The sequence below is a fragment of the Rhipicephalus sanguineus genome, chromosome 3 (genome assembly GCF_013339695.2).
Source record: "Rhipicephalus sanguineus isolate Rsan-2018 chromosome 3, BIME_Rsan_1.4, whole genome shotgun sequence".
NCBI lineage: Eukaryota > Metazoa > Arthropoda > Arachnida > Ixodida > Ixodidae > Rhipicephalus > Rhipicephalus sanguineus.
This window is the reverse complement of record NC_051178.1, coordinates 119,625,162-119,647,920: the sequence shown is the minus strand read 5'-3', so window position 1 is coordinate 119,647,920 and position 22,759 is coordinate 119,625,162. Positions and strand designations below refer to the sequence as shown.

Sequence of the window (22,759 nt, the reverse complement as noted above, 5' to 3'; positions counted from 1 at the left end):
GCCTTGTGGCATACGCTTACCGAACGCAAACATATCTTAAGGCACTGGTGGGCTGGCTGGTTAGCCACGACGAGAAAAGAAAGCGCACATGGAAACATGGACGACATCGGAGAATATACAAACGCAGTACTTCGCTGAGCTTCTACTGTCCGATAGTTAAGCCAGTCCATGTTGTCAACTGTACACGTTTCTGCGTATCGCCTGGACACCTGGACACGCCTCTCTCCGTAGCAATGAACATACCAATGCACTATCACGAGAGTTCACAAACCGGGTGCCATTGGAAGACCTGTCCAGCCCAGACGACGCACCAATAGAGCCATTCAACTGCACTGAGACGCTACAACGCTGCAGACAAAGCTGGATGTACTTCCCACAACCACACAAATCACTCAACCGAAAGGAAGCTGTTGCGTGGCGGCAGCTTCAGACTAATTCATTCCTCTGTCTTTTCATCCTTCACCTCTTTCAGCCTACAAAATATCCCTCATACTGACCCTACTGTGGAGCGAAGCCCACATGTATATCGGTACATTTGGGAATGTCCACACCCACCGAGCTAGCTCCTATTCCTTCAACCTCACATTCCTTTTGGGAGACAGCGCTGACCAGCTCAGAACCGCAGAAGTAGATGTCGGCTGATCCAGCGGGCACGTGGAGTGGCGCGAGCCAATGGGACCTGAACTAAGGGCTCCACCCAGCGAGGAAGATCGCTTATCCTTCTACTAATAAACGTTTCTCTCTCTCTCTCTGTCTGTGTACGCTACCATATCTTATCGCAAGTATAGCCCAAAGCTCCTTGAACCGCAACGTCCACATATGTGTACGCAACTTGTTTTTTCCACTTTGGACCAATGGCCAAGAAGGGGCAATATACATTACGCATAAGATGAATTGAGCCTTCTGCATAATCACTATGTCTTTACTTAACCTCAATGTGCTGCGTATGGCTGCATCCGACCACTTTGGGGAAGGCATTAGGATGTTCGACGGCTCGGTAGCCGTGCCTCGTTCCAAGCCCAAGGTAAAAAGTATTTTCTTTGGTCGAAATGAATACAAACAAAAACAAATGTCGCATGTATTTTGAGCCTACGAGTTGATTCGTTTTATGTAAAAATAAGACATGACCGACTGTAGAACAATTAGATATTCACTTACGCGCTAATTATAATTAATTCCTAAAACTCGCACAAAACAACGTATTACTTCATTCTCTGTCTTGTAATGTAACATAGACTACTCTAGAAATATGCTGTACAAATTTGACGCATTTGCAGACAGTCGATCACAATTCGCGCCTGAAGGGGATGGTGCATAGACTTCACCGTAAGTTATGAAAACGTCAATCCATCTATTCAAGATACACTCAGCCGAAAATCCGAGAATTCTTCGCTACGCCGTGCAGCGTGGGAGCTATCTAAAAATGTTTGAAATGATTTCCGTGGCGAACACAAATAAAACGATGAAAAACACAGTGACCCGTTTTGTAACATATAAGCGGCCGCCTGTGTTCTTTCGTAAAGTCGACGAAGCTCATTCTGCTCGACGCATCCACTTTCAGCAGCTTCCGAAAGCTCGGAGACAGGGTCTTTTTTTGTTTCCCTAGCGCCCAAAAACCATGAAGCGAATGGGAGTTGATGAGGCAAGTGTAGCGGAACGTGTCACGTGCGTTTATTCACATATTTCATTTCTTTACTTAATGCCCGCTCTCGCAATATGCAACGGAGCATGCGTGGAATTCCGTGCTTTTCCGAAGTTCTAATCTATCTCTCGCGTGACAACCTGACGCGCGTGCTCCTTCCATCCACCTCGCAAAATTACTTGAAAGAGAAATTGCGCGCGCCCTGCTCGAAAGGGGTGCGGCACGTGAACGAACCCTCGCTTTTAGCCGCGCCACTAGACCGATGTATACAGAACCGGTGAAATGTGAACGGCTCGAAACTCGCTCTCATCGTGCTTCAACTCAGACAACGACACGCTTGAAACATCGCTCTTTAAATATTATATATATACACACACATGCATATATTTTTTTTCGTCTCGCCAAGAGTACTTTCACTCTCGCTTACAGGCACATGAATAAAATGGGAAGGGGGGGGGGGGGGTCGATTAATCAAGCATGACCATCGGAAAACCTCTTCGTTTGAAATTCGTGTTTACGCGCTTGAGGCTTACAGAGGAACAGGGGGAAATGTTAGTTTGAAGCGGTGCTCGAACTACCCGGAGCCTCTTCGCAGCATTTGTACTGGAAATAAATAAGTTTTCACCCCCCCCCCCCCCCCCCCTAAACGAAGTCAATGACGAACGTTACAATAAGGAAACCATAAACGATGACAGTCACTGTAAGCAAATCAATTTTCCGAGCTCCTTTTGAATGCGAGAGCACTTTTTTCCCTTCCCTTCCCTAACTAGTTGACATGACGTAACTGACGTGATCATTACGCCAATTGCGTCGGAGCTATAACTTTAACCCCGCATGTTTGCATGCTATTCGTAATTAACCCTTGTATGCTGAACTTGTATTAATGAACTTAACACACACACACACACACACACACACACACACACACACACACACACACACACACACACACACACACACACACACACACACACACACACACACACACGCACACACACACACACATATATATATATATATATATATATATATATATATATATATATATATATATATATATATATATATATATATATATATATATATATATCTATATATATATATATATATATATATATATATATCAGGCTTCAACTTGTTTCTTTTATTGGAACCCCTGAATGTTTCTTCGTTAGGCGGGTCGCCCTTCAGGTCTTTAGGAGCGTAGTTAATTATTTCTTTTCTTGCTAGAGAAAGTTTTGCAAGCGCCAGTGCGTCACGCTAAGGTGCATGCCGTAGCATTGAACGTCCGCGGGAAAACGCATGTGAAAAACAAAGAAAAACAAGACAAAAAAGAAAGTTTGAACTTTGTGGCCGCTCATCTAGCTGCTAAACACGGAAGTAAACGTTTACCGGTTGGTAACAACTCGGTAGCGGTTCGAGTTTTTCCTAAGGCATGGCCAGGTCCAACTCATCCATCACGTAAAGGTTCAATATGAAAAGTGTAGTGTATAGCATTTAGGGTTCGCGATTCGCGCAAGCTCAAGTAAAAATGTAAGGGGATTTTGTTCGTCAATGAGCAAGTGGAAGGCTGTAAAACGTTTATTTTGCTCTAAAGGTGCTGTTTCTGCGAACCTAGCGATTAAGGGTTGCTTGCCTAACTCATCAGCTCTCTAATTCACTGCAAAATTAATGTTATAGCGAGTTGAGCGATTACAGTTCAGTTTTTCTACCTCTCCAACGGCTCGCATAAATACTTTGGAGAGTCAGATGCATTGGAAACTCCCCAATCGGAACTTGCTTTATAGGCAAGAACGTTTCGACAATAATTTCTAAACATGTAGTTGTATATTTGTCCTATAGATACTAAGAGCGACAGCTCCAAGCACGTTTGACTTCGTACTATGTTTAAAGACAGATACTCTACTATACGAGAAAAATAGATGGAGATAAACAAAAGTAGATATAAAAAACAGGCACACTAACTGTACATCGTTTCATGCGTACCTGCAATTTGCAACCACGACTTAGTGCATCATATATAAAAGAAAAGCGTATCATATGTTCATCACGTGGTTCGATATAACGCTTAAGACTCATAATATCAGGTCGTGAATATGCCATTATTAGAAATAAGGTATTGCGGTTCTGATGGTGTCACCTCTCATGGACCGATATACGCATTGTGCACTGCGTACATGCTAGCCCAAAGTTTCTGATTTGGCACATGATAGGGACGTAACGTTAAGATGAAAAGTTGGAGGTCAAATATCTGAAGTTGTCATCGTGGTAAAGGTTTCAGAAAAAAAAAAGAAAATTGGCGAAGCTTGCACGAAGCCACGCAAGGCTCGAAACAGCGAAACTGGACGATTCTGAAGAATAATCTGCTTGCTTCTAGGTTGTTTCTAGGCCTTAGCTAGGTGATGTGGGTTCTAGATTGCTTCTAGATTTATGCTAGGGTTTAGCTATGTGATGGTAAGTTGTTTCTACGTTGATTCTCAACGCCGAGTGATTCGACTTAAACCACAGGCAGTCACAGACACGACACAATTGTCCAAAACTTCATAGACAGAAGCTCGCGCTCAAAGCAAGCGTTCGCACCTCTCATAGATCTACGGGCACGTCGTCGTTGGCGTAGGCCTTCCACCGCTTCGGGGTCTTCTCGCAGCTGCCGTTGCCTTTCCCGTTCCCTAGTATTCTCTCCTTGTACGTACTCGGGGTCTTCGGCTCGCCGCCGTCGTTTCGCAGCCATTTGTTGGGCTAACTGTTGCCTTCTTCATTTTTAGTGGACCAGTGGTGAGTAGTGGGATTTACCCAATTTCTATCGCTCATACCTGTTTATGATGAGGATAGTTTTCTGTATCGACTCACAAGGAACGATTTGCTAAGCATCCTCACTGTTAAAAAAAAAAAAAAAAAAACAGCTCGGCGATACTTACAGAGTGAGGCTTAGATTACCACAATATACTTGCTTACATAATACGTTGCGTGTTAAATGTGTTAAGTGTGACACAGAAGTACGCGTAAGCATATACTACTCGGTAAGAATGATTATTATTATTATTATTATTATTATTATTATTATTATTATTATTATTATTATTATTATTATTATTATTATTATTATTATTATTATTATTATTCATGAAGACATATAACACACCGCAATTAGAAAGATAGGAGCGGGCTAGCTATTGTCTCCTAAATGGGACACCACGTCCAATTGTCCGAAGAGAGATTGAAATAGAAATAATCAAGAGAGTATGAAGAAAAAAAAAGAGTAAAAAGGGGTTTTAAGAAAGGAAATATAAAAGGCGCACCAAAGGGCATCACATCTACAATGTACTAGAATGTAATTGCATCGTACGCAAAATATGAGCAGTACAGACGACAGTTTAGTACAGTTCTTGATAAGAATTTCAGCACAGCTTTGTGAGTTTCACGTGGCTTTCGCGCGTGACTTTCACGCCTAGTTAAAAGCACGGCCATTTGGAATTATATGCGACGCATGCGAAATTAATCCACTCCATAAAAATTTAAAGTCCCGTTATCTCTTACGCACACGCCTTCTCCAACAAAACACGCTTGCTTCAACTTCACCGTCAATGGCTACCCGGTAGTGATGTGTGTACGTTCACTGAAAGTAAGTTACGAAATGTCTCGTCCAGGAGGTTTCACCTTTGGGCTAATTAGTGTAGGGTGTTAGGAACGAAAACGACGAAAGAAACAACAACTGTAGTACATGCCGACACGAAGCGTTATTTCGATATCTTAATATCGTCCCATTTCTCTCCGGCGCTCCTGTTGTTCTTAATGTCTGTTCAAGTGCAGTTAATCGCCTACTTTCGAGTTGACATAGATAACACTCTCTGCTCTTTTACGCGCAATACGTGGTCCTTTGTGCGCGTGCTGATAATTTAATCTGGAGTACGCGCATTTATTCAGGAATGTCATCGATGTATAAAGGTTTCTTTTTTCTTTTTTTGCCGCTCTACATGTCTTACTTTTTTATGTGCTTTCTTCGCCGGTACATGAAAGGCCACCGCAGCCATTCACAGGGCAACTCTAAGTTTATAACAAACACAAGCATAAAAAAAAGTGGGATGCGAATTTTGCATAAAAAGTCTTATTTTTACCTAAGCAAATCTACCGCGATGAGACTGCGTTTTACAATGAACTGTCTCGTCCCCTGGCGATGAACTAATGGAGCGTAAAATCTATGCGCTATCCGCCATAAAGGGCCTGGTTTGTAGATTTTTAATCGCGCGTTTACCAGGCCTCTCATCCTTTTATAACTCTTGATTTAGAGCAGAAATCACTAAAAGAGCCACCTATCTCAATGTCATACCCGAAAGCAAATGAGGGGGCGAGATAAAGAATACGCTGTCCGAAAAAGTTCATTAAGCATGGAGAAACACCGAAGGAAACAGTTCGATAAGCACTAGAACAATGCAAGCAAGAAAGGGTCCTCAGTACACACCGAAAAATTAAGAGCGCTCGCGAGCTGCGGTTCGAATAGAACTGATTGAATTGCATATGCGGGTGATTTAGCTGAGCTTTGAAGGCTTATGTTTCTCAGAACATGACGATCCATGGTCCAGTCATGCTTTGCACAGATAAAGTAGATGTTACACTTCCTGAGTGAACGAAAGAGAGTGATTCGATCAAAGGGTCCGTTTTAGTTAGACGCACACACGTCATAAAGATAGCAACCCGATAGTGAAGCCACGGAGAGCATAAGGTTTCTATTTGTGGTTCTTAATTGAAACGTGGGAATTGAACTGAGTGTGTGGTTTAGGCGCACGTCTAACGTGCGGTCGATTTCTCGAAGCTCGGTTTACAGATATGAGTATGCGATCGACCTACAGTGCGCAACAATGACCGCTACGCTCGCTCATCAAGCCATGGGCCGTAGCGTACCTTATGTCTCAAGTCGCAAGGACAAACAAAAAAGCCTGCTTCTTTCGAAGCATCAAGACAGATTCTGACCTTATTCCGAAACGTTGTCTCGCCACGCGGCAAAATGTCAGGCCTCGCCTGGTTGAGTTTGGCATGTGCATCGAGCGAATACATTCGCCCTCAGGTACGTAGCCAGAAATAATTAGATTTCTCGTATGTCGTGTAGGGATATGCTCGATGCAACGTAGTACTTTCTCAGCGTCATCTAAGATGCTTACAGGGCGGTATCCGATTGGTAAAGTGTCTCGTGCCGGCGCTCGATGCATGCGTGCTCGTGGGCGGGCGACTGCAATGTTTGCAAATGGAATCAGAAAGTTTGCTCTCGCCCACAGAATGCCTGAGGAGAATATACTCAGTCGCCTCGCCTGTTATGTAGCGAGCAAGATAGCAAACAACAGGGCTCAGTTTGCGCTACGTGCTTATTATTAGGAGCGTTATAGACATCTCTTTTCTTTCCGGATGCCTGGCGTTGGAGCTGGAATTACGCCCGTATCAATTATAGAAAATACGTAGAAACTGGGATATTCTGTTGTATTCTGTATGAAGGGTATTTGCCCAAGCCGTTAGAGCCAAATAAATCTCCTTTTTTTTTACTGACATGATATAAGGAGATATTTGCGCTCAAATAAGGCGCCGGCTACGCTTTAGCTCTTAGAGCGGTGTAACATAAAACAAGTATAGGGTCCATAAATTACATATAAAAGAGCGTTCTCCCAGTAACACCAGAACATAACAAATACGCAGCACATGTAATATAGAATTAGAATCACAACATGACACTCAAATAAGACGTCTTGAAAATTCAAAGAATGTCTCCTTATGTGAACTTCTGAACAATGAGACAGGTTTTGTGTGAGCAGGGACCCATCCAAAGGTGAAAATCAGTACATTACATACGCGAATTAATTAATTAATAATTAATTAATTAATTAATTAGTACTGCTGGGCTAGCGTGCCACAGCACTACCCAAGCCGCCACTGCAGACGCTGTTTAGCTCTCACCGTGCCATTGAATGCTGTCAAGCTTACTATCAGACAAATTTTGATTATGCTCGCTTGCGATAGCAGACCTGGTCAAAGCGGAAGCGAAACAGACTTTGGTTTTCTTGGGCACGCAAGTCCTTTCGTCCCATAATCTGATGCCTGTACAACCTTTGTTTTGGTGTTGACAATAGAGTCTGAGAGCACATGAGAAAAACAAAAGTTTGTGCCTGTCCGTGTCAACTTTCATCCTTGTCCGTTTTGCGCATTATGTTCTTCATATGAGCAACATCGTTGTTTACCGCGCAGCTAAATTAAATTACGCGGACGCTTTCTATTCTGCTGCCACAGCAAGGCGGTCGTTGCAGTCAAAATTGGATCCGCCATCGAGTTCTCAGGGCCGAAGCCGGGGGGGGGGGGGGGCACCGATCACGTGCCTCCCCTCGCCCTCCCTCCCGAAAATTTTCATGCCAGGTTTGCGTGCGGTTGAAATCCCCTGCAGGCACGACACATCAGTTTTAAAGGCAAACGGGCCGGAAGCCTTGCCTGCTTACCCTCTTTCTCTCCATCTTTCTCCATCTTTTACCCTCTTTTTCTCCATCCCCCGTAAAAAAAATTCCTGGTTACGCCACTGAACTGTCAGTTCAGAATCAACACACGGAGCGGCTGAACGTGTGTATCTGAGGGCCGTACTGAAAAGAAAAGCAGTTAGCCTATAATAATTACTTTGAAGATTTATCTCGGTATAAAAATACATACTCATTGTAAACAGCAGTATTAAAACCCTGAATAGAATATGTCCGTTTATACAGGCTACGTCATTATGGCAGCAAATTGCACGAGGGACTAGAAGGATGTATACAGGACACAAGCCCCTTTGAAATAACGCAAGTGCGTGAGCCATCCATCTGATGCTGTCACCGATACTGAAGTGTTGTTCTTGCAACTTGCGTCATTGTAAGCTTTCATGGCACTCATAATTTTTTTGGACCTTTTTGGTTGTTGTTCACTGCCTCTTTTTCTGATTAAATATTTCACGCTTTTACATTAAACTGTCAGTTGTTAGCAGCGCTTTTGTCGTGTACATTCTTCTAATGCCGTGTATTGTTCGCGCTGGCCATCCTGATTACGTCATTATGCGTCATTATCGTTGCGTTTCTACACATTACTCCCATAAAAACAGGCTTCCTTGCGAATCGTTATGACCATGAAGATGTAGACGGTGCCGTTTGCGCGAATGCCTTAGAGCGGCATTCACATCGGCCTACTATCTCATCATACAAATGAACGTTCGCTATAGTCATAGACGATGCAAATACGAACGAGTTAGCGCTAACCAAAACGTGTTTTATTCGTTTTCACCAGCAAGCACAATGCCAGCTTCACTTCTGCTTACATGCTTGTTGCGCGGCCTAAGCCGACTTGGCAGCCACATAATTGGCAGCACGAGATAGTAATGTCGAGTTTTCGCATGCTAAAGCTGTTCTTCTTTAGCTGTTTGTGTTCCATTTGCTCATTACTGAACGTACTACATCTGTAGTTTGAAGCTGCACAAAGGCGATGGCTCTTTTTCTTCGCGGATGACTTTGCCCGATATTGCGTGCAACGGCACTCGCCGCATTCATTCATTCATTCATTCATTCATTCATTCATTCATTCATTCATTCATTCATTCATTCATTCATTCATTCATTCATTTCAGCAACGTGGAGAAAGCTGAGAACACGCACATTAAAGGGGCCCTGCAACACTTTTCCAAGTAACCATCGAACGGCTTTAATAATGGAGTTAATTGCCTCACGAATAGACAGCCGTGAAAATTTTTAGAATCCGTGAAGTACGAGCGGAGTTATATATATTTGTCGCACGCTGTAACTGCTTTCTCTCTTCTCTCGTCCCGACGAGCGCGCTGGAAGCTAAGCTGGGAGGGGTGGCACGAGGGAAGGAAGTTACGTCACGCGCGCGTCATGACCTTGAGAACTTTTTCTTTTTTTTTTCTTCGAACGGGCGCGTCTTCCTTTCAGTGTGGTCGCGAGCGCGCTCTCAGGCACGTGGCGGCCTCCCGCGGCGGCCGCGGTAACTATGGAGGACACGATGCTCAAATCAGCCAATGGCCGTGAAATCGGGTATATGACGCGGTCATTTAGGTATATGGCATCATTTGTCGAGATAAGAGAGAACGATTTCTAGCTGACGAAGAATTCATCGTGAATTCCAGGCCGCGTGCTGCGCTATAACGTTTGGCTCGCGTGTTCACCGGAGCCTCGACTACCGATCGGCAGCGTTTTCTGACTGTGCTGAAAAAGTGTCGCAGGGCCCTTTTAAGGTAGTCGTTACACAATTTACACCCCAATAAATGCGTAATTCAATAAACACTCAATAAGTTGATCTGTCACCCACCGCGGTGGTCCAGTGGTTATGGTGCTCGACTGCTGACCCGCAGGTCGCGGGATGGAATCCCGGCCGCGGCGGCCGCATTTTCGATGGAAGCTGTAATGCTAGAGGCCCCTGTACTTAGATTTAGGTTACATTAAAGAACCCCAGGTGGTCAAATTTCCGGAGCCCTCCACTACGGCGTCTCTCATAATCACAGCGCGGTTTTGGGACAATAAACCCCAATAATTATTATTAACTTGATCTGTCAGACGAGTCGCGTTAGGAAAATTAGCCTTTGGAATGCAGTTATTATCGACAGCGACACGGGCAATTTTCTAAAACGCAATGCCCCGTCTGTTGAAAGCCCCGGAACTGCGCGTCAGATATTGAACGCTCTGAGCCTCCTAATTACGCATGCGCGCCAACAGGTTTTGCTTTTACACTTATTTTTTCAATGCAAGACGGCTTTGGTTAATCTCCCTCCCTTAAATTTCCTCTGTTATTTTTATCTCTCTCGTTGTGCTGATAATCCCATGTACCACGTTTTCTTGCAAGAAAGACAGAATGAACGAAGTCCGATCTCCTCTCCCCCTCTTCTCCCTAGACCTTTAATTAGCAAAAAAAAAACACGCTCTTAATTAGTAGGCACGCCACGTTCGTGTGCTCCCAAAGCGGATCAGGTTGCCTTAGTGACAAATTCAAGGTGGGAGAATGAAGTAACCAAAATTATAAACCTCCGAAATATAAGGAACTCCGGCGCCATCACTATAACAGAAGCACAGCAGTTCTCCCGCGCTGCCTCTACAACGACGTGCTTTTATGGTTCGTTGCTATATACGCTGTCACTGTGATCGCCTCGTTGACGTAGAGACCTTACGTGTTGCTTGAACTCACGGGGCGAAACAGTTCCCGCTGTTAACTATATATTACCGGTGGTCCGCGTCGGTCGTCCTTGATAATTTATTTAACCAAGTGGCTTACGTAATGCAGATGTGGCCTGCATGCCGTGAAGAAACCGTTGTTAGGTCCAGACGCCGAGATTACTGCAAGGCGCTTGCGCCAGATATGCGGAAAAGCTTTTTTTTTTCAAATTCGTTTATGGCGTCTACAGTGTACTTAATTAGCGGGCTCCAAAGTGTACACGCACGTTCGTTTACGTAATAATATTGCTTTGTTACTAACATTAACGATAGAAGCTGCCACGTTTTTTGCATATTTTGGTATCACTTTCACTACACCGACGTGATTACAGTGTGGTTAGCCTAATTCCCGCTAATGGCATTGGTATGGGTTCGGACAATTACATTTACAGCGCCATTTTTTATCCCCTTGTATAATGATTCAGGAACGGAAAATATCCAAGCAGCTTTATAAAGCAACTTTGGATGTTATTTGATTGTTGATGATGATCGTTATGAGACGGTGTATGGACACCACGAGGGCGTACAAAAAGTGGCGAAAAAACCTGAGCACATCGAGGTCTTTCGTTCTTGGGTCTAGCCCCGCTACGGTGGTCTAGTGGTTATGGCGCTCGACTGCTGACCCGAAGGTCGCGGAATCGAATCCCGGCCGCGGCGGCTGCATTTTCGATGGAAGCGAAAATGTTTGAGGCCCGTGTACTTAGATTTAGGTGCACGTTAAAGAACCCCACTTGGTCGAAATTTCCGGAGCCCTCCACTACGGCGTCTCTCATAATTATATCGATGTTTTGGGACGTTAAACTCCAGATATTATTATTGTTATTCTTGGGTCTGTTGGAAGGAACGTGAGTGAGTGAAACAACTACATTTCGAGATCCGGCTATTTGTTGGTCCGGGCCAGACCGCTCTGATGGAGGACGGAAGACTTTGTCTTCCAGTAGCCTCCCTGGCATGCTGGATAGCTCAGGTTTGGTCCTGTAGATCAGAGCTGAGCAGCGCTTTCCGCCATCGCTCCCGCAGAGGTTCTGGGGAGTCTTTTCGCTGATTGTGGCACCCGCATAGCATGTGACTTAGGGAGGCCTCTTCTATTTTACATACTTTACATATTGAGTCTGAGTAGAGTTCTCGGGTAGAAACGTTTCGTGTACGATTGGAACTAGTTTCTACTAAAAAGATTATTTTCCTATATGCGTAGATAAGTCGCGGTCGGGCTGTGTCGTGATCAAATCGTGCAAGGTTTGAAGAAAAACAAATTAATTTATGCTTTCGGCACTCGCCTTTATCCTAAGGTGTGTCTATCGTTTTACATGAAAACCTGTGGATGTAATTTTCTAGATAGCTGGTGCCTTTGTGGTAAAATACAGTGAACCAGTACATATAGTCAGCCGAATACATTTTGTTTTCGCTAGGTTTACGATATCGAATATGCTGGCGCATGAGGGTTGTTCCTATAGCGCGTCAGGTATACTCGAAGATGTTTCGGGGGAAAAAAATGTAACTGCGGAGTCATTGCGCCTTCCTCCGAGTCCTGTATAATGGAGCTGTCACGTAAGTAATGTAATTTTGATACGCTGTAAAATATATGGCTAAGAAAAGGTACAATTAAATGTCCTTTAATGGGAACAACAACAGAACCAGAGATATTTCGACGACATACTTGGGACGGCCCTGGTACAGGTGCCTGCTAATAAGCTTTGCTTTCGAAACAATCACCTTATTCCACTTTTTCCTGGCTACTACTACTACTACATAGCTGAACCTTTACCGACCTTGCACGAAGCTCTTGTCGGTCCAAAGTGGGTCGAGGACAGCAGGCAAGGAACGCCGAATACACGTTCGTTTGTGGCTGCGTTTAAGCTTATCAAAATGATTAGGTTGTCACGAACCGACTAAGCATATATTATCCGCGCGTGCGAAGCGGCTAATGGCGTGCCATCGTTTGTGGGAGAGTTAATTAATTTCTGACACTTCGTTGCAAGCAGCACACGAGGCAGTACGATCGGAGCTCTAACGATGAATGAACGTCCGAGATGTGCGCAGAGCCATGCAGTGACCTTCCGTTGTGGCCAGAGACGCACCCTGGCCACAACTCTCATAACTCTAGAAGAAATGGAAGAGCCGCGTTACCAACTACCGAGTGAAAGGGACTATACACCGTCTAAAGGTGGCGGCACAAAGGTACAGGCAGTGAAAGAAATGGTGTATTTAGTCATGCGAAGCCCCGCAACCTTCAGGGGCGAGGCTCCGTCATAATTACAAGGGTAATGGAACTGGAACAGCAATAACCCCAGTTGTGACCTACGTTGATGGTGACTAAGTATTGAGTGGTCCTTCAAGGGATCCGATATGTCAGCGGCAGAATGTGCCAAACGTCCCGTATGAGGCGTCTAAACCACCACCATCACACTTGAAACATGTCTTGGCCGCCCAGAGGCAGGAAACCCTCCAGCTCTCCATGTATGTCATATGTACCCCTCCGATACGCAAACGATGAAGTCTACAAAGAGTGGTACAGTGTACTTCGAACAGCGAGCACATCCGTAGAAGAGCTCACAATTCGTTTAATGAATTGCATTGGAGGCGGTGGGCACGTTTATTTTTCTGATCGTTCGTATTCGTAGAGCAGAAATCTTTTTCGGGGGCGTGGAGGGTTCGATGCGCACCTGTATGATTTTATGTATGTGTAACCAACCTTTGTTTATGAATGAACGAAGGGAATTTTGAGGGCTCGTTTCTTTGCTTGACACAACCTTAATGAATAACAGCAGGTAACGAAGCCAAGAATGGCATTGGGGACGTTAATTGCTCTGTTTTAAGTGTATTGTGGTAACTGTGATGTATATATGTGAAGAAAGTAAAGTGGGCGAAAAGACAACTTGCCACCGGCAGGGACCGAATCTGCAACCATCGGATTACGCGCCCGAGCTTCACATCTCTATCACAATTACCACAATACACTTAAAACATTACAATTAACGTCCCCCGTACCTTATTTGGCTTCATTATCTGCTGGTGTCCATCAACCTTTATATATGTAACACGAAAAGCAACAACCGTTACTCTTATTTCTTGTTAGTTTATGTTACTGGGGCTCGCTCACACTATACGGCCTGTTAAAAATAGGTGTTGGGTCCTCTTATACGGGTAGGTTTCAAGCGCGAGTAAACGACTTAAAAAAAAAAAAAGATGTGACCCTAGAAAGGTGTATACTTCGTGGTGGATATATAGAGAGAAGGAAGGAGATAATCTTGAAGGATACGTTCGGATGTTGACATGCCAGCGTAAGGCCCTGGTCATCTAATCAGCATTGCGGGAATGAACGGACAAAATTGAGACACTCCGAGAGAGACGAGGAGGGTGACGGAGACAAAAATGAAATGACTTACGATTGAACAATCCATGCACCGCGCAAGTTTCTTTCCTCTGTAGAGATGTAGAGAGCTATTGGTTACCGTTACTGTTATTATCCCCCCAAAATTATACACATAAGTGTGAAGCCTGACAGCTCCGGCAAGACTGGCTGTATGGTGCTCATCTGTATCTGAAATTCTCGGAATTACGTTACCTGTCAAGTAAAGTATTACGCGTGGTGAATAGCTGGACTAAACTGTCTACAACGACGATTAGCTCACGAGCCGTAATGTTGCACAGATCTCTCTAAGTGGCACTACATTAAGTCAGCGCTGGTTGGTTAACTGTATGACTGGGCCCACACGCTAGCTTTCTAAAATATTTATTCGTCCTTCGTAATAGAATAGTCCCTCTATAATTGGTTCTTCTTCTGCCTGGTGTGCAAGAGGTGTAATAACGTGTCTGCCGTGCTGAAATAAAATGCACATTTACTTATATATGAGTGAATACGAATGAAGAATACGGCAGCCTAAAGCATAAGCTAAGGGTTGAACTCTTTCTTCGACGAACCTGCGCGCATCCGCATCAAACTCAAAGCGCAGCGACAGCGGCGGCCAATCTGGTCATTAACGGCGATGACATTCGTGATGTTTTCTACACATGAAGACGTGCACAGCGCAGAGCGATAACTTCGCAATAATTGTTAGCCGGCAAAAGAAAAAGGAGTCACCGGAAATACAGAAACAAGTACGCCGAAGTACGCCGCGCTTTGATATCTATCTCGGCGTATAAGTATAATATTAAACCAGTATTAAAGTTTCCTTCTTTGATAATGTTCCATGATTAGTAAAGTACGCGTAGTCTCTGGAGGCTGTGTAGTATAAATACGTTCGTTGGTTTCGAGGGTGATTCGCGTGGCCTTCCTGTTTAGACGAATGGTATCCAGTGACTCCGCGAAGTGTCACAGTGTCATGGCCGCTGAAACGGCCACGTGACAGCGATGGGTGTCGTCATCCGCAGGCCAACTGCGCGCAACTCATAACCGTTCGAATCCTCGTGTGAAATTTTGATGTTGCAAAAGCGCGGGCTATTAATTGTTTCTTTTGTCCCACGCGCTTGACCTGAGCGAGCCAGTCCGCCGCCTCTCTGACACCCCGCCTGATTCATCACACGCTGCTGTTGTGTCAGGTTCGTCCGCGACTGGGCTGACGTGCACAGCCCTGAACGCTAATGAACTGCCGAGGACTTTGTTTTTCATCGGCGTCCATTGTTCGAGCACTTCCCAAGCCATGAAAAAGCCATTACTATATTCTTCGACGGCGTTGCAGCGCGGGAAGGCGAGCAGCGGTGCTCTACGGCTGTGCCAGAAACCGCGTGGTTAGCACTACTTTTACTTAACCACTGCATTTAGTAAACGTTCGCGCGCTGAGATTGCCGTCACGCTTTAATCTAGTGTCAGCACGGCAGCACTGCGCGTTAGCAGACCGCTAACGGTGGTCTCTGTCCCGCGAAAATAGGGTCAGCGCTTCGGAAGCTTCGTGCGGAAGTATACGGCGGACATTTCGATTGCTGGACGACGCGACCTGTCTGCCTTCTTCGACCTTGGCCCCCTTTCGACGCCTTCGATTGTAAGCTTGGCCGTTTATTTTTCGTTTGGTATCTGTATACTCGTACTACTTACGTCTTAAGTGCGCGTTGATGATCTAATGAAAACGGCGATTACCACTAATCAAACAGCACGGGCTGCAATCAGGACAACATCAACATGGAAGAGCGGTCGATGTGGCATTAATGGAGAGGAAATTAGCGAGGATACAAACGTCGAACTCATATAGCTCAATAACTGTATCAGTAAGTAACTCAGATTTAATTATGCAAGCAGTATAGGAACATTATAACACATGAGAGTATGACTGTTTCATAAGAACCGTTACACAATACCACAAAGTGATCAGACGCATTGCTGCGAAAAGTATAGAGAACGCGTCGTAAGTATGCATCGTAAAAACTTTTCGTAAGTATACTCAAGACTTTTGTAGCAGACCTTAAAAAAAATCATTACACAGACACGCACACACGCACAAATACACATCTACGCTACCAGCAAGGGCACATATTGTCACGTCGTTTGTGGCAGTGAAGAACCAAACAGTCAAACTGGTACAGATTGAGTTACTTATTGAGTGAACTCGTGCCCAGCAAAAAAAAAAAAAAAAAAGAAAAGGAACAAAGTACAAGCAAGTAGCACTCGCATTACAATGATAACGTCGAGCACGGCTGTTGATAATCTGATATTCGGTGAAACGCGTCAGGTTTTATACATGTATCAACGTGCATTCCAGTGTTATCGCTGGAGCTCGCGCAAGTTCCGGAATGTATGTACACGGCTTTTCGTGTTACGCGTTCAATAAATGTGAATCGTCGAAACAACATTCGCGAACGTGCCGATACATTTTTCACGTTGCTTGCGCTGAGTGATAACACGTGTAGCACTTTGTGAGAAATCCGCGCGTTGGCATTATAGAATCCCCGCGAGCTTGCCGACATACTACAGCCAGTAAGCGTCACCTCTGTCGGGCGCAACAAAACACATTGATACATAAATTCTGCATGAACATAGAATGTTAGATTATAGGGATCCCTAAAGCTTACATACCTTTTACTGCAATAACGTCGCGTGTAGGAAGATTCTTTTAGACCGCTGACATTTTTTTATTCAGTTTTTCATTAGGTGTGTACCATTGGGCGTGTGCTCATTCTTGGTCGATCTTCCAGAGCGGGTATTTGTCACTGCGACTCATGATTTGCAAAATCTTTGAAAGTTGCTAGATTTCTGTTCAATTCTCTGTGTACACACTTGTCGTGGCCGTTCTTTTCTCGACAAGTAAGATATATCGCTTTTAGCCTCGCGACATACGTCTCTTTTGTTGTTTCCAAAAAAAGAAAAAAATGCAGAAGTTCAAGGGAAGACGGAAACTTGAAGAGCTGAACAATTCCTGAACACTGGGTTGTCTTCTTCGTCGAAGTTGTGACATGCCAGGAAAGCAGTTGCAGCCTTGAAGAAGACAAGTCCGCTTGTCCAAACGTCGGTTTCATCGGCACCCGTGTTCACGAATTTTTCATCTCTTTTTTTTGTTTGTATTTTGGCAAAGTTTGCGGGCGGTGTGGTGAGTAACCGCAAAAGTTGCACGAGCTCAATGTTGTTACCCTGAAGGTGGGCAAACAGAAACATTGACTCAAAGAAATAGATAGATAGATAGATAGATAGATAGATAGATAGATAGATAGATAGATAGATAGATAGATAGATAGATAGATAGATAGATAGATAGATAGATAGATAGATAGATAGATAGATAGATAGATAGATAGATAGATAGATAGATAGATAGATAGATAGATAGATAGATAGATAGATAGATAGATAGATAGATAGATAGATAGATGTACAGGAACAATGCGACCGCATCTTCTGAACATCGGCATCAGGACGTGGTTATCATAAGGCCTCTCATAAAGGTCCAATAGTCGCAAATAAAGTCTTCGGCGTGGAGTTTTTTTTTTTTTAGTAAACTAACCTAGGAATTCCCGCTCCGATATTGGACGGTCGTCTCTTTGGTCTGGCACTGTGCACGTCATCTGCGTGTCGGTGCCGTATAGAGCGTGTACAGACACAACAAAAAGAAATTGTGTTAGTATCACGTCGCAGCCGCGTGAGTCTCACGCGAGGCTGCCTACCATAATGAATACACATGAGTTAGTAAAACGATGCATCAGATTACAGATTACATGCGGCATGGAAAGGAAGCAAACACAACATGAGCCGCACCTGCACACTGCCGTCTTCGCCTTGCCGTGGTTGGAAGGTTGCCAGCACTTCCTTGGCTCCGGCACGAGGTTATAAAACACAACCTTGCGGTGGTACGGGATCGTAGTTTAATGACAAGTGGTGCGCTCTTTCACAAACTTATCGAATCACAATAAGTACCGTGTCCATGATGGCGCATTAGACAGATCGCACCTCTTTTTGGGAAGTTATATTTGAAGCGTGGCTTACGCAATAATAATGATATTCTTGGGCCTAATTGCGTGAACGGCCTTGTCAGGTTCGGAGGTCTATTGTTGAACCTTGAATATTTGGAGTACCTGTTCCGTTTCACATTCTCTATTTGCTATACAGTATAGGAATAGCGTAAGCTGCGAGCGGTAGCGACAAGTCACGCAAAACTCTCTCCACATAATAGCACAGCGTTATAGTAAGCGCAGTTTCATGTTCCCTGATCACTGGCTTATTGTTTGCATTCGTGTGTACCAGTGCCCAATTATCTGTTTCGATTTCAAGACAAAAAGCCATTTAGGTACACGTGGCGGTGAAGGCGGATTCATGCAATTATTAACGGTGGTGCTTGCGTCTCAAGGTCATTCGAATGGCGTGAATAACTGCTACAGCATTTTGCACTTACTGTAACACGGTCAGTCAAGCTCGATGCGGCTTTGGCAGAACTGATTCTTGCGCCTTTTTCATTCGATGCGTGCAGTAACTTATTACTATTATTACTTAAAACACATACAACGGAAATATTTTGCGAGTAGAGGTGTGGCCATACAAATAGATCGGTTTAGCCTTGAGCATTTATAGGGATGCCATATAAGCAAAAGTTATAATGGGGTTTAACGCGCCAAAACTACGATATGATTATGAGGCACACCCTAGCCGCGGACTCCGGATCAGAGGTGACAACCTGGGTTTATTAACGTTCACCTAGCAATTTCTTGTCCGAATGACTGGTTCCACCCTATCTCTGTGCCCCAAGCTCCTCTACCAAGGCTTTCAGCAACTTTTTTTCCACATTACGAGGACAATGCACTCTACATATATATGGACACTGCTTTAACGGTCTAGGAACTTAGCTTCCTCAGCGCACAAATGCACTGATTCTCGCCTTTAGTCCTTGTTCGAGGATAATCTCTGGGGCTGTAAAAAAATTTGCTGTAATCTATTTTCCTTGCATCGTCACTTTGCTCATCTCCCTGAATTACTAGTTCCGCTTCGTTCAGTTAGTCGAGTTAGCTCAGAACTTCAGTGATGGAAGTGCGTATTTGGCTAAACTTTGCCGGACATAGATGAAGTTGGTGGAAAAAAAGAGACCAGTCTTGCGAGCCAGGAATAAACAAACGTAAAATAATTTATTTGTCCTATAAAGAGAGAGGGGAGAGCGAAATGGGCCCTGGTTGGTGGAAGGCTGACGACCCGCCGGTGAAGTTGCATCTGGACACTCAGACCTCACCGCCCAGGAGCTCGGATGTGCTGTTGGAGGAGATGAAAAGAAAAACTGTCTGTTAGGCATCGTGCGTACAAACGATCAGCTCACCGCTACAATAGGTAGTTTTGCTGTTACTTTACCGGCTTAAGCAGGACCCTACCGCTAACTGCTACCTACAATTTGGTAGTAGCACGTAAGCAAGTAGGTTTAGCCGTATGACATGCTAGAAGAGACACACTAGCAGAGAACGGTTTAATTTGTACAATAAGTCTCGCTTTACATATCCAGATTAGTACGCCAGTTACCAATTCGTGGAAGCCGAGGATACAACCTATAGGTTGTTTTTCCTGGTTTACCCGTTCAGCCTGAACGCAGGGCACTCGTTGCAGCTAGCCTCGTAGAGTGAGTTTATAAGCGGCTATCTCTATGTGAACTCAAAGCCACTATGGTTGTCTTCCTAGTTACCACGTACCTGAGACGAGGGGATGATTTAACCGTAGAACTTTCCACCGTAGCCGTAGCCGCCGTGGCCGTAGCCGTGGCCGTAACCGAATCCGTGTCCGAGGCCATAACCGACAGCGACGGGGGCGGCGACAGCGACGGGAGCGGCGACAGCAACCTTGGCGACAGCGGGAGCAGCGACGACGGCGGCACCGTGTCCGTAGCCGAGACCTCCGTAGCCATAGCCGCCATAGCCGAAGCCTCCGTAGCCGAGGCCGAGGCCGTATCCTCCGTGTCCGTAACCGTAACCGTGTCCGACAGCGACGGCGGGAGCGGCGACGGCGCGGGTCACAGCGACACCAGGGCCGAAGTGGTCGCTACGGTAGGTGTAGGAGCGGGCAGGGGCGGCAACGGCCACCTTAGCCACGGGGGCAGCGACGGCGACCTTGGCGACGGCGGGGGCAGCGACAACAGCGGGAGCAGCAACGACGGCGTGGCCGTAGCCTCCGTAGCCTCCGTGGCCGTAGCCTCCGTAGCCGAGGCCGTAGCCGCCATATCCACCATAGCCGAGGCCGTAGCCACCGGCGTTGGCGGAGTAGGCAAGAGCCAGAACAACGAGGGCGGTGAACTGCGTGAAGAAAAAAAGTGAGTGTTAGGAGAATGTGATGTGCTCACGCAACGCGAAGTTGAGCTCGTTTGTGTCTGGGATCTGCTACAGCTGCACTTCCTCCAATGATCGTCTACAGATCGAGCCGCTGAACTTAGCACCTTCCGTAAGCTCAGTAACTACACTTCCTCGAGCTATACTTTTCCGACTGTGCGCGCATATCGGAAGCTCTTGTCTGTTCTGCTGTTGTCCCGTAGCGATATTAGTCCGGTGGTTTTGTCGAGGCACCTGTCCCAAGGGGGCACGGACAGCCCTAAGGCGTGCGATGGAGCTGGTGGGTACGTTTCCTCGCAGAGTCGGTTCTATCCAATCACAGAATGGGTGCTGCAGTAGTCGAATCAGTGCGTGGATACTCACAGCGTTCATGGTGTGTGTGGTCTCGGTGGAGCTGATGTCCAGACTGACTCTCCTCTGCTCCTGGTCACTCTTTTATACCTCGGGCGCAAGTGGCCGCTTCTCGTTTCACCTTCCGCGCTCTCGCCGCCACCGGGGGGGACGCGAGGAGGAGGTGGGGCCGGCCGCGTGCGTCGACGCAACACGCTTTCCGTTTATCGGACCACTATCGGATGCCGGGGCGTGTGTGGAATGGGCGGCGAATCTGGTTCAGGGAGAAGGCGGAGGCCCCCGGACAATGCGGCGCCCCTTTCGCCGCTCGACCCTCGCCGGACGCTGCGGCGGCCATCGGCGTGCCGTCCGGCGCCGCGGCCGTACTGGCGTGAGCGCTCTTGCTCACTCACTCACGAACACACGCTCCTTCTCGCCGAGCATAGTGCGCTGCAGGCAGCGCGGACTTTGGCCTCCAAGGCGCCGCTTTTCCGCGGGTTGACGGCCCTAACTGGACACGTCCCTCCGGTCATCTCTCCTTGATTTGTCCTTTGCCGTTAGCCATGAAATTTTAACGTGTATCGCATACTTTCGTTTTGTCGTGTCGGCCACGTTACGCTTCCGCTGAGATCGTACTGTGCTTGTGAGAGATTGTGCTTTGATTCTCGCAGCAAGGTCGACAACTGATCTAGTTGGTAAGGTTCCATAATGGTTAAAGCAGCGCAAACAACACGGACGAAGAAAGGGACACAACGAGCTCTTACTCGCAAATGAAATGTTTACCAGATGAAACATGAAAAGACACATAAAAAGAAGTGAACTCATACGCCAACTCAAATTTGCCAACTAGCGAAAAGGCAAGAAAAGCAAAAAAAACTACACTAAACAAATCTAACATCTTAACATCAGGAAGCAGCACATAGGTATGACAACATATCTCGTTGTCAAGATATGTTGTTATGAGTAAGCGCTCGCTGGGTCTCCCTCTTCGTCGGTTTTGTTTGCGCTGCTTTAACCATAATCGAATCCCGCCTTACTATGTGAACGGAAGGAAATTCATATTGGTAGCCCATATTTTTTACGCCGCGCACAGTGTGCACACGGAGAGAAAAAGAGCAAACGTGGATGCGTTTTGGCTGAGGCTGCATCTTTACTACTGGGAGCTTGTCTTATTTGTATACACTCGGACTAATGGTATGCTACGATGAACTTTATTCAGGTCCTGAAGTCCACCCTTAGGTTGACGTGAAGGGCTGCAACTTCTGGACTGTAATGATTAACCTTACCGCCGAATCGTGGGCCTTCTGGACGGCCTGTACTGGATCTAAAAGAACTCCCCTGCGAAGGACTCGTCGCCACTGGTCTCTTTCCTCGTCACAGTCTGTGAAAGCCACAGGACACTGCCATAGCATATGATCCAGAGTTGCAACATTCGGACTAACGCAGCAAAAAAAAAAAAAAAAAAAAATGCCGAGCTCTTCCACTACTGTGAAGTTGGAAGCCAGAGATGCTGTGAGTATGGTGGGTCCGGTATAGCGAATATTGCTATAGTGAATATATATATTATCATTATTGACCATATTGAGCGAATAGAGAGACATACACTCAAAGATACCGGTGTTTCCCTTGCGCATGACGCATATTATCTCGTAAACGGAGGCCAACAGCTGTTTCAAAATGAAATCCTGTACTACATGAGAAACACTGTCGTTTAAAAAGTGCAAAAATGGCATGACTTTTGTTTCTTACGCAAGTGGCCTTGTCCTTGAGGCAAAATTGTTCGCGTCATTCTGTCATTTCAGCGAAAGCATACACCTTTATGCTTACTTTTACGCCATTTACATTTTTTTCGATG

At 45.6% G+C, this 22,759-nt stretch overlaps 1 protein-coding gene across 3 annotated transcripts in view; it reads right to left on the bottom strand.

Moving 5' to 3' along the window:
- The window catches only part of LOC119387015 (cuticle protein 65), a 567,739-nt gene extending 546,646 nt beyond the window's left edge, over window positions 1-21,093 (bottom strand). For 2 of the 3 annotated variants that reach the window (XM_049413338.1, XM_049413339.1), the window contains exons 1-2: window positions 20,938-21,093; window positions 19,945-20,541 (exon numbers count right to left, since the gene is read on the bottom strand). In XM_049413338.1, coding sequence (XP_049269295.1) covers window positions 19,963-20,541; window positions 20,938-20,946 — 588 coding nt within the window. In that variant the 5' untranslated portion in view covers window positions 20,947-21,093 and the 3' untranslated portion in view covers window positions 19,945-19,962. Of the gene's footprint in view, window positions 1-19,376; window positions 19,517-19,944; window positions 20,542-20,937 lie in introns of those variants that run through there. The other variant, XM_037654318.2, reaches the window with a different exon arrangement.
- Between the last annotated feature and the right edge of the window lie 1,666 nt (window positions 21,094-22,759).